This window comes from Chiloscyllium punctatum, chromosome 8, assembly GCF_047496795.1.
Source record: "Chiloscyllium punctatum isolate Juve2018m chromosome 8, sChiPun1.3, whole genome shotgun sequence".
Classification (NCBI taxonomy): Eukaryota; Metazoa; Chordata; class Chondrichthyes; order Orectolobiformes; family Hemiscylliidae; genus Chiloscyllium; species Chiloscyllium punctatum.
In genome coordinates, this window is record NC_092746.1 from 89,938,200 (window position 1) to 89,951,526 (window position 13,327).

The following is a 13,327-nucleotide window of genomic DNA, read 5'->3' on the forward strand; positions in this document are numbered from 1 at the left end:
GAGGTAACATCCTCAGTGATTGGGAGCCTCCTGTGAAGCGCTTCTGTGATGTTTCTTCCAGCATTTATCGTGGTTTATCTCTGCCGCTTCCGGTTGTCAGTTCCAGCTGTCCGCTGCAGTGGCCGGTATATTGGGTCCAGGTACAAACTAATGTAGTGTACAAAATCCCATGCAAGGACTGCACAAAACACTACATAGGACAAACAGGAAGACAACTAACAATCCGTATCCATGAATACCAACTAGCCACGAAATGACACGACCAGCTATCCTTAGTAGCCACACACGCAGATGACAGGCAACATGAGTTCGACTGGGACAACACTACTATTATAGGACAAGCCAAACAGAGAACAGCCAGGGAGTTCCTAGAGGCATGGCACTCATTCACAGATTCTATCAACAAACACATCGACCTCAGCCACTTTTGTAACCATGTTGCTACTGCCCCTTTTATACCATGGCCCATAATTTTTCTCACAAGTTGAATGTCTTCTGGAAATCCATGTACACCGCACTGACCCTCTGTTGCCTCCTCCAAAAACTCCAGCAGATTAGTCAGACATAATGTTCTCGTAACAAATCCAAGCTGGTTGTTCCTAGGTAATGCACATTTTTCCATGTGACGATTAATTCTATCCTGAATAATTGTTGAGAGCATTTTCCTCACCACTGAAGCTAATGTAAGAGGTCTATAATTGCTCAGTTTATGCTTAAGTCCTTTGACACCACCCCAAAACTAGGGAAGATTGCAACCTTATTACCATCGTCTCTGTAATTTTCCCTTTCACTTCCTGCAATATCCTTGTATGCATCTCGGCACGGTGGCACAGTGGCTCGCACTGCTGCCTTGCAGCGCCAGAGACCCGGGTTCAAATCCCGCCTCAGGCGACTCTGCGTGGAGTTTGCACATTCTCCCAGTGTCTGCGTGGGTTTCCTCCGGGTGCTCCGGTTTCCTCCCACAATTCAAAAATGTGCAGCTCAGGTGAATTGGCCATGCTAAATTGCCCGTAGTGTTAGGTGAAGGGGTAGGTGTGGGGGAATGGGTCTGGGTGGGTTACGCTTCGGCGGGTCAGTGTGGACTTGTTGGGCCGAAGGGCCTGTTTCCACACTGTGGGGAATCTAATCTAATCTCATCCAATACTGGTCAACTTCATACTGATCTTCTACAGAAAGCTTTCTGAATAACGATTCAAGTGGCTCAGGAGAATGATAAATTAAAGGAAATTAGCATCAGTAAGAAATGGCTAAAGAGTTAGATGATGCATTGTTGATTATCTTCCATAATTCTGGAATAATACCTACAGCTTGGAAAATAGCAAATATTACCTACTAAGCAGGGAGTATGCGAGAACAGAGAACTACACACCTGCCAGTCTTACATGTATTGCAGAGAAAATGCGAGAATCCACTATAAAGGATGGAGTAAATAAACACCTGGTCAGCATGGATTTCTAAATGGGGAAACTGCGTTTCATAAACTTAAAGCTTTTTGACAATGCTACAAACAAAATCGATATACGAGAGCTGATGAAAAAAGTATACCTAGATTTTCAGAAGGATTTTGATAAAGTCTCACAAAGGAGGCTATTTAAAAACATTAAAGAATATTGGTTTGGAGGTAATGGATTAATGATTGGCTAAAAGACAAAAAGCAGAGAGTAGGAATAAATGAGTTATTCATGTGTTGGCAGGCTATGACTTGTGGGGTACTGCAAGGATTAGTACTTTGGTCCTAGCTGTACATAATACATGGCTTGTTTCCAGGATGATGGAACTGTCCTATGAAGGGATAGTGGGCAAACTGGACCTGTTATCTACAAAGTTTTGAAGAATGAGAGATGATCACGTGGAAATTTACAAAATACTTGAACGAATAGACAGGTTGATGCAGATGTTTCCCCAGTTATGGAAGCTAGGACCAGGGGGCAAAATTTAAAAATAAAGGAGATGATGCTTAGATCTGAGATGAGGAGAGTGTACATTTGGAATTCTCTACCACAGAGGGCTGGGGAAGCTCAGTTTTTGTACATGTTTCAGGTAAAGATTGATAGATTTCGGATTACCAGTGCTGTACAGAGTTTTGGGATGGGGTAGGTAAAAGGCATTGAAAGTTTGATCAACTATGATCATACTCAATGACAGAGCAGGCTGAATGAGCTGAATGACCTACTCCTGTTCATGTGTTCCTAAGTATCGACATCTTAATTAATATCACCTCCTGATAAAATTTAAACTCTTCTCGAGACTAAGATCACCAATAGCCTGGTCAACATTTGCCTCAGTTGTAAAGCGTTAATTTAACACTTCAGCTATGCCTCATCTTCATTTGTAAATATCGTTTTTTGGTCTCGGATTGGACCTATTCCTCTTTTTACTGTTCCCATGGAAGACTTCAGAATTTCCCCTTATGTTAGACCCAGTCTTTTCACATACATATATACTTGCGTATAGGTCGATCTCATTTATAAGTAGACCCCTTATTTTTTGGCAAAACATCTTATATTTTCCATATATCTCATGTATAAGTCAACCCTAATATATTGCATTAAATCGCATTCATTCATTCATACCGGTAACTCCACTCATCTCTACTGTATCACATCTCTATTCATTCATTCTTTTAAAACTCTACTGACCACACTTGGTTTACGACAGCACATTTTGATTCATTCATTCATTCAGTCTGGTACTCAGTCTATCAGTACTAATTACTCTTTGTTCACTATCTATCCAAAAGTTAATATTGTTAGAAGGTGCAGCATGAACTTCAGCCCCTCAAAACTTGTTCCCGTATATTAGCCAACCCCCTAATTTCAGTTTTAAAAAACCAACTTCACAGTTTGACCTACACACGAGTATACACTGTAATGCCTCTTTGCTTCTCTTTATAGTTCTTTTGATGTGTTTATACAACTGGTCATAAATCCAAACATATAAATATCTTATTCCATAAACACTGCCAGGATTCTCACAAACCCTTGTTTTTGGTCACACGTCTTCTTAGAAGTGGTGCACTTAGGTCACTGTTCCAGAATGACTTACTCAACATTTGTGAAAAAAATTCTTTACAGCAATAACCTTAACAAATATGCCACCACATTTAAATTTACAACAACACAAACTGCAAACTTATTAACATATGTCACACACTCCTTTAACCACAAAAGAATCAGAAAAAAGGAAAAACGAAAAAAAATGCCTTCCTCGAGAGACCAGAAGGAAGATGGAGGTTGCAATGGCAGCAGATCCAAATGATATGCTCGGGGAGAAGGATTAGGAGATCTGTAAGGGGAGAGAGTGAGAAAGAGAAGAGAGAGTGAGTGAGAGAGACAGAAAGGAGCAACAGAGACAGACAGGGTGAGTAACAGAGAAAGAGAAAAAGGGAGAGTCACTGCGAGCAACAAAGAGTGTCCAAGAAACGGAGAGAACAACAAAATTGCTGCTGTAGTAACCAACAAATAAAAAGAAATAAAGTAAATCCTATTGAATTCTTGTGCTCCTCTGAAAGTTGGTTCTTAAATAGAATGGCTTTCCATTTTTATTTCAGGGAGCCAGTGGCATAGATGCAATGTCCATGGACTAGCGATCCAAAACCCCCGTCACCGCTCATTTTAACTCCTCTTCCCATTCCGACATGACCATCCTCGGTCTCCTCCATTGCCACAGTGAATCAGTCTGCAAGTTGGAGGAATAACACCTCATCATCCTCCTGGGCAGCCTACAGCCTGGAGGACTCAACATTGAGTTCTCCAATTTCACATAACCTCCCTTCCCAGCCCTAGACTCCCTTCCAATCCTCCGACTGGCCCTTTCTTCCAGCTACCAACTGGATTTATTCCTCCCATCGACCAACCAGGTTGCACCCTTTACTTATGTTCGCCTATCCCCACCTCACCACTCTGCCCTTCTCCCCACCCAAAACCTTCCCCCACCTCTTCACTTTATCTGCAGCTCCCCTTGCCACGACTCCCAGTCCTGAAGAAAGGTAACCCCAAAACATTGACTACTTCTTTTTATTTCTGAATTCCCTTTCTCCTCCTCAGTCCTGACCCGAAATGTTGACTTCTCCACCTCCTGATGCTGCCTTGCTTGCTGTGTTCTTCCAACTTCCTGCCTGTCTACCTTGGATTCAAGCTTCTGCAGTTTTTTTTTGTCTTCTCTCAAGCCCCACGCAAATATTCTGGAAGTGTTCAAAATTTCAAATTTGTAGTTATTTGAACTCCTTAAAAAAAATTATGGAGTTTAAAGCTAGTTTATTGACAACTATGTAACCATTGTTGATTGTCATAAAAATCCATGATTAATGTCCTTAAGGGAAGGAAATCTGCCATCCTTATTTGGTCTGGCCTACCTATTACTCCAAATAGAACCTAAATTACCAAGAAAGCAAAACATCTTAAAGGCAGCTCAGGATGGATAATAAACGTTGGCTTTCCCAGCAACATTCAATTCCTAGAGAAGAATAAGGTATTACATAACAGGTCCACCTTCCACAAGACCAAGGAGCAATGATAAAATCTGATTTCTAGATATCTGACAGATCCACTCACTAACATTTCACTGGGATTTACTCAAAAATAATATCCGTTTCTCTTCTTCTGAATGGTAGAAATCCTCAATCTCAGGTAGGCAGGCAAGTTTTCCAACCCAACACATAATCCTGAATACTTTAATTCTTCTATATTGTATTAACAGACCCGCACTGATTGTCATAAAGCTATACAGTCAAGGTCTCCATAGGAGGAGGTTTAAAATTATAACGTATCACACAAGGATACAAGTGTTGGAAGCAGAAATAGGTCACTTGGCCCCTCAAGCCATGACATAAATCTTGATTTACCTGCTTGGAGCCTCAATTCCATTTCACAGTCTAATCCCTAAAACTCTCACATCCCTTGTTTGTCAAAAATCTCACTCACTCGGCTTCTCATTTATTCCAAGACCCTGTTTCCACTGCTTTCTGATGAAGACAGTTACACAGACTAATGATCTTCAGAGAGAAAAATTCTCGCCTGTTCTTAACTGCGAGATACCTAAGGTGTGAACTGTATTCCCCAGTTCTAGAGTCCTTCACAAACAGGAACATCCTTTCAGCATTACCTCATCAGCTTCACTCAGGATCTTCTATGTTCCAATAAGGTTACTTTTTTGTTTTCAAAATTTTAATAGGCCAAAAATTACTTTATAAGACTACACCTTCAATCTAAGAATCAGTCAGGTCAACTTTCTCTGAATATTTCTCAATTACATCCCTTCTTAAGGAAAGTGACCAAACTGTACATGCTACTCTAGATGTAGTCTCATAAGTGCTATACAGTTTCAGTAACATTTTCCTACTTAATATGACAAAAGAAATTCATCTTTCTTTTTTGAAGTATTTTGAAGGCATTTCAACTTGAAAAAAGGTTTTAATATTTCAACAATATCAACATTAGTGATGGGCAATAATCAAGTATTACGAATTCAAAGAAATGGGGCACAAACTCAGTTCGGACTTGTAATATTTATAATTCTTTGTTGCATGTACAATTTTTTTGGAAAAAACATAGTAAAATCATACACAAGTACTCTAGCAGGAGTATGAAACAGGTTCTACCACAGTTATTTAATGTCTAACCTATTTCATCATTGCTATGATTTTACCCATGCTGCCAGTTTATATATTAGCATAGAATTTTTTGTATATTTTTGTATGTTTTTCTTTTGTTATGAGACAGCTCTCGCAACTCCTCAGTTTCTAATTTAATCTGCCATTCATTTTTAAACATTTCTGTTAAACAAAATGTGTTAAACAAACTCCTGCCACTCCTCAACAAATAGATAATAATGTTTCAGAAAATCCATTGTATAGCACTATTGGAAAAAAAATGACTGATCTGACTTCACTTCACAGAACTATTAATTCTACACAGACACTTTGAATGCATTCATACCCAATGATCTCATCACAAAAATAAAGGACACTTACATCATCTGCCAAAGTGGCTACATTTTGAAGAATGGGTGTCGGGCTCTGTCTCTCATACTGTTGCAGCTTTTCATGGATCTGGAAAGTAATCACAGAATGTTTAATATAATTTATCCAGCAAGGAGGAAATAGGGCAATATAATCTTACTGAACAAAAACAGAAGTTGCTGAAACAAAAAAAATCATGGAAACCTAAAGAAGTCAGACACATCATGGCAATTCATCATAAATTTCACCAGTGGAAATAAAAGTTCAGCATTTATATATACATATCACCTGGAAAAAATGTAAAGAATGTAGTACAATCACAAATGAATTTCACAAGTTGCAGAATATTGAAAAGTACTTCCATCCAAAATTACTTTGGGACCATTTGAAATCACCTCAAGTGTTGACTACATACTTTTAATCATTGGAAATTCCCAACTTTTATTTTTCATGCCCTTTACTTGTTGAAAAGTAATAAATTTAACCTGCTCCTTCTTTCTGTTTCTTCGTTCTATACTTAAGTTCTACTTACAGAAAATGCAGCTTTAAAGTCCATTAAATATATGCATTTGAATCATCATGAAAATCCATAGAATGAACAGAGCTGAAACTTGTGTTTCTAAAGATTTTTGGCAACGTAGCTGTCGCTCCATTACAGTGGATGACATCTGTAGTAATATTTTGAAACCATCTGGTTCATTGCTTTGGAATTTATTGCCTAATGGGAGCCCAAGAATTTTTGTCTTTGCTACTGCTGACTAAAAAAAAGTACACCGCCAATACAGTAAATAATGGACGTACAAGCAAAGTAACATTTGCACATTTCTACAGATGATAATACCTAATAAAAATGAAGATACCTGTATCAAAATCCCACAGGCACATTAAGTTTAGATAAAATACTTTGAATTAACTTTATCTTGTGTTTGTTGCATTTTGCGCAAATTAAAGCATGTCTGGCAATTCATTAGGAACAGCTGATCCGAGCTAGACCAGATCTCAAGTGTTTCTACCATTATAGTATCCCTCTATACCATCATTGAACATTGGCTCTTGTTTCATCCCAAGCTGTGAACCATCTGGAGCTAAATCTCTCTTCTGGCATGTCTCCTCTTTTCAGCTGCTGGATTGAACTACTACTTACTGCTGTTGATCTCCATCAAAAATAAATCAGGTACTCCCTACAGAGAATCTGGGATTTTTGTTGATACACACAGATGATACAATTAACATGGAAAGCTTGAAAATATCAGCTATATTTTGGGCTATTTTTCAGGAAAGAAAACTTTGCTTGAGGTCACATAATTGAAATGTTGAACACAACAAAGCGAGTTAGTCATTCTGGTGTATTATTCACTCAGGGTTTCACATGCCAGGAAGCTGGAGTGAAAAATTCTAAAGCAGGAGACATGAAAAGGCAAGCAAATTTAAGTGAAAAGCCAAGAGTTTGTTGAAAGATGATGTCTATTATCTTAATTGATGGTGATCACAGACATTTAATCACTCTGAATTGACAGTTTTCCTGATTTTGATATAAAGTTACTGCTGTATTCCCAAATTCTTGCTTTTAGAAATTATATTTGCTTCAAATAAACATTTGGCTTGGAATTATTGATCTTACTCTTACAGAGCGTAAACCTAAATTTCACCCAATATTTCTTCCTTTATTCGAAAAAAAATGATGTTTGGAAGAAAACATGTAAGTGTAAAAGTATTTTAATATCATAACATGTCAAACTAATTGAGCTGTAATACCGAGGAATGTTCTCGCAAAGACTGGAATCACATCAACTGTCTGGTTTCTTAAGCCGATCCAACAATTAAGCCTGGAAAAAGGTTCTGCCACCAAATCTGCTCATTCCAATTGCACTTCTTTTCTTGAACAGGTTCCATTTGAGTTCACAACTTCTTGAATCATGAAATTCTTGCTTCTTAATGGCCATTTGATAGCTGCCCATTATTTTCTTGATAAACTTGGATGAGTCATTTACAATACTATGTCAAGCACAGAGATCAAAAATAGCAAATAATGGTAATACTTCCAAGTTGCCCTTTGCAAATATTTTTGAGGTTCTTCATTGAATCTGATCACGTTCTTGCACGGCAGGGAACTGAACTGTAGCCAACATCACACCAGCCACAATCTTAGTAAATGTGGAGCAAACTCAAGGGGAGCAATGGGCATTCCCATGGTCTTAAAATTCTCTGTGCACTTGCACTCACTCAATCATACCCTTCATGCAGACACAAGTAGTTTGAATTTGATCATGAACAAACACATCTCTGACACTTAGTCACTTTCCTTCCTAATCTTTGTGGTGCCAGAATTCAATTATGCTCACCATCCACTCAAGTTCACTTTATGGCCCAGATCACTGTGAAAAACCCGATCAGTGCTTGGTGTCATTGTTCCTTTGGATATGATCTCTTTAGCTTTTGGTAGAAATGAATGAGTTTTAAATTGCTTGATTAAAGCATTATCAATAGATTATTAATCCAATGACATAGGTAACTTTCAGGAGCCCTGGGTTCAAATCCCACCATGGCAGATGGTGAAGTTTAAATTCAATAAAAATCTAGAATTAAGAGTCTAATGATAACCATGAAAACATTGCTGATTTTCAGGAAAAGCCCATCTGCTTCACTAATATCTTTCAGGGAAGGAAGCTGCTTTCTGTACCTGATCTGGCCTACATGTGACTAAAGACCCACAGAATGTGGTTGACTCTTAACTACCCTTTAAGCAATTAGGTCTGGGCAATAAATGCTGGCTCAGCCAGAGACACCCATATCCCATGAATGAATATCAAAAATGCAGTGAAAATCTTAGCATGACACCTTGCTTAAAAAAATTGGGAAGAGTGCAGAAAAGATTTACATGGATGTTACCGGGATTGCAGGGTTTGTGTTATAAGGAGGCGCTGGATAGGCTGGGGCTTTTTTCACTGGAGGACAGGAGGTTGAGGAGTGACCTTAAAGAGGTTTATAAAATCATGAGGAACATAGTTAAGATGAACAGCCAAGGTTTTTATCTTCACTAGGATAGGGGAGTACAAAACTCAAAGTCATAATTTTAAGGTGACAGGAGCAAGATATAAAAGGGACCAGAGGTGCAACTTCTTCACAAAGAATACAGCAGTAACTTTAGATCAAAATCAGGAAAACTATCAATTCAGAGTGATTAAGTGCCTGCAATCACCATCAATTAAGATAACAGACATCATCTTTCATCAAACTCTTGCCTTTTCATGTATGGAATGAACTGCCAGTACAATTACAACACTTACAAGACATTTGGACAGGTACATGAATAGGAAAGATTCAGAGACACATGCACTAAGTACAGGCACATGGGATGTGTTTTACTTTGGGATATCTAGTCAACATGAACAAGTAGGACCCAAGGATTTTTTTCTGTGCTGTAAGACTCTGAGTCTGTGCTCGCTTCTTGCCATTGAATAAACTTCTGAAGTTGTGGTCATTAATTGCTTCGTCTGCTTCAGGCTACACAGTGGACCAAAAGCACTCCCCACCAATGAAATCAATGTGGCAAGTATATCTGACTGCTGATACTTTTTAAAATTCACTCATGAGATGTGGGTGTCTTTAGCTAGGCCAGCATTTATTACCAACCCGTAATTACCGAGTGGATAGTTAACAATCAACCACCTTTCTGTGGGTTTGGAGTCACATATCAAGAATAGAGGTATACACATTTACATCAAGGAATGTTGTTAAATGTCTCTAATATCATTAATTATGAGATACTTTTAAGGGAATTAAATATTATTTAAGATCACAATCAAAGAAAAAGTGAGGACTGCAGATGTTGGAGATCAGAGTGGAGAGTGGGGCACTGGAAAAGCACAGGTCAGGCAGCACCCGAAGAGCAGGAGAATCAATGTTTCGGGCATAAAACCTTCATCAGGAAGAGCCTCATTCCTGATGAAGGGCTTATGCCCAAAACGTCGATTCTCCTGCTCCTCGGATGTTGCCTGACCTGCTTTTCCAGCACCACACTCTTGACTAGAGCCACAATATTTCAATTTAGGCCTCAACTGCTCTGTTAAAGCGATATTCTTTACTTTGCAATCTGCAAACACTTTTTAAAAAATCATTGAGTATTCACAATTTTCTCTTCTCAGTTGGTTGCCTGAGTGTTCTTGAAATCTAATTGGCTATTTGAACAGCTTGGTGATATGAATGCAGCTTAATCTTGGATACCTTCATGAAACTCTGCTACAGTCAACTGCACTTCTTAAGAATTAAAGTTCTCACCACAAATGATCACTCAACACAGATTTATTTAAGATCCATAGAGCAGAACTGTCAGAGGAATGCAACTGTGCATCCTTTTCAGAGCACCCAGCTGCTATATTTTGAAATTTAAAGATGTGGACAGCCACTTTGAAGCTGCTGTCAAACCATTACTAGAACCACACAAGTACAATAGATAAGTTATGGTACTACAGGGGATATGGTGCAAACCAAGAAGGGTGCCCAGTTAGTAGGGTAGCAGGATACCAGCTAAGGCAAATACCAGGTGGAAAGGAGATTGGGTGCCAGGGACAGGAGGCCAGATGGTGGTAGCTGGGTGGGAGGTAAGGTGCCTAGTTAATAGGGTCTCTGGTGGGGAGGTGGTAAGGTCCAGGGTAAGATCCAGGTAGGCAGGGTTAGGGTGTCACATACTTAGAATGCCAGCTGGATACAACAGCATAAATATCTGACTGGGCCAAACAGCAGGGTGTCAAGGTGGGTCTGCCTTGAGGTGGGGGTTTGAGTCAGGTCAGGCAAGGGATGAGGTGTAACGGGTCTGGGGAAACCTAAGGTAAGCATGGAGTCTGTTAAATAGTTACTCAGGAGTTTGACTATTTATGTAATAGTCTAAACATGTGTTGTCTTGACTTTAAATCTAAATTGTCCCCCAGCATATTCCTGATCAACTACAATACTGTACTTAATTTAACTGAGAGCATTCAAAATCTCTAATTTAAAAGAACGCTTTTAGACAGTTCCAGGCATAATGGAATAGCCCAGTACAAAATGCGTTCTCCTGGGTTATTCCTTTGAAGTGTGCTGCGATGGGGATTCTGCAGGGTCGTATCAAGTAGGCGTAATGACTGGGCAGCAGAAAGCCTTTGCCGAAGTTGAGGCCAGGATGCAGGAAGTAGATTTTTCAATGATTCATACTTTATGGAGTTCACAGGTTGGTAGGTAATGTGAAACATATAAGAGAAATCAAGCAGGGGTTTTGGCGACTGTGCGACTGAGATGGGGTGTGTTGCAGATGTGTAAGTAGGATCTCTTGACAGTGGTCAAAATAGTGTTTGAAATGTAACATTTGGTCAATAACTAGTAGAAACGTAAGAAATAAAAACTGTGTGGAATAAGTGGTTAGGATTTGGAATCCACATAAAAAAATTTTTTCAAACGCCTTCATTGCCTCACCCTTGCCTACCTCTGCCATCTCCTCTGGCTATACAACTATCCATCTTATTCTGGTTTCTGAGTGCCCCTGCTGTTAACTGCTTCACCCTGGGTGACTAGGTCTTAAGTTTTATAGAAAAATACAGCGCAGTACAGGCCCTTCGGCCCTCGATGTTGCACCGACCGAAGCCGACCTAACCTACACGAGCCCAATAACCTCCATATGCTTGTCCAATGCCCGCTTAAATGACCATAAAAAACTTCCAAGCTCTGGCATACCCCATCTATGCCTCTCTATCTTTCTCCTTTACATTTCTCCTTTCAAGCATTTCACCAAATATTTGGTCATCTTACCTAAAATGCCAAGGTAAAAACAATGACTGCAGATGCTGAAAACCAAATACTGGATTAGTGGTGCTGGAAGAGCACAGCAGTTCAGGCAGCATCCAACGAGCAGCGAAATCGACGTTTCGGGCAAAAGCCCTGATGAAGGGCTTTTGCCCGAAACGTCGATTTCGCTGCTCGTTGGATGCTGCCTGAACTGCTGTGCTCTTCCAGCACCACGAATCCAGTATTACCTAAAATGCCCTCTAGTGGTGCAGTTCTATTTTTACTGACAAAGCTCCGGTGAGCTCCAGCATTAAAGACACTACCATAAATATCGTTTCCTGTTGTTACAGTGATTGATTTGATTCAACAGTGATTTTAAAAGAGATTTAAATGAATGCTTGAAGTAAGAAATGTAGCAGTGTCTGGCAAGTTGGGATTAAACTGGACTGATCTGGAGAGCTGCTGCCTCACAGCACCAGAGACCCGGGTTCAATTCCCGCCTCAGGCCCTGTGGAAAAAAGCTCAGGACTGTGTGGAGTTTGCACGTTCTGCCCGTGTCCGCGTGGGTTTCCTCCGGGTGCTACGATTTCCTCCGACAGTCCAACGATGTCCAGGTCAGGTGAATTGGCCATGCTAAATTGCCCGTAGTGTTAGGTAAGGGGTAAATGTAGGGGTATGGGTGGGTTACGCTTCGGCGGGTCGGTGTGGACTTGTTGGGCCGAAAGGCCTGTTTCCACATTGTAACGTAACGTAATCTAATCTAATCTAAAACAGAGAGCTGAAGTAAACTCAACAGACAGAATGGCCACATTCTTTTCTGAACTATTTTATGAGTTTATGATTATTAACCAGTTGATGGTAAAGGGCAGAAAACAAAACAACTAAGGAAAAGGTATAGACATAAAAAGAGGCTGGTGGGGTGGAAAGTGAGGATGAGGGGGGCCTATTTTTATTATGTTTTGGTGCAGAGCAGTTGTTTAGAGCAGTGGAGTGGGTAATGGAGGTGGTGCGTTGGAGGGCTATCTGAATGAAGTAGGTAGCTTGTTGGAAATAGGTGGACATCTGGGATGTTCGGAAATGGAACGTCTCCTTGTTACAGCAGATGTGATGGAAACAGAGGAATTGGGAAAATGGGATGGAGGTTTAGCAGGATAGGTGATGGGATGAGATGTGGTCCAGGTAGCTATGGGAGTCCGTGTGTTTATAGTAAATGCCGATCCATAAACTGTCACCAGAGATGGAAACAGAGGTCAAGGAAGGGGAGGGAGGTGTCTGATATAGACCAAATGATTTTGAGGGCAAAGTGGAATTTGCTGGCAAAGTTGATGAACTGCTCCAGTTCAGCGTGGGTGCAGAATGCAGCACCGAAGCAGTCATCGATGTAATGGCAGAAGAGCTGGGGAACGGTACCACTGTACATACTTAAGAGGGTCTGTTCAATATAACTGACAAAGAAGTAGGTGTAGCTAGGGCCTATGCAAATCCCCATGACCACCCCCTGGATTTGGAGCAAGTACGAAGAGTTGAAGGACAAGTTATTGAGAGTGAGGACTAATTCAGTGAGGCGGAGGATATTATTTGGGGTGGGGAATACTGGATGGGTCTGTTGGA

At 40.2% G+C, this 13,327-nt stretch overlaps 1 protein-coding gene across 8 annotated transcripts in view; it reads right to left on the bottom strand.

The window, feature by feature from the left end:
- mpp7a (MAGUK p55 scaffold protein 7a) overlaps positions 1-13,327 on the bottom strand; it is a 431,085-nt gene that overhangs the window by 187,479 nt on the left and 230,279 nt on the right. For all 8 annotated transcript variants that reach the window (XM_072576030.1, XM_072576036.1, XM_072576032.1 and 5 more), the window contains one exon: positions 5,972-6,049. In XM_072576030.1, the coding sequence (XP_072432131.1) occupies positions 5,972-6,049 (78 nt within the window). The remainder of the gene's footprint in view (positions 1-5,971; positions 6,050-13,327) is intronic.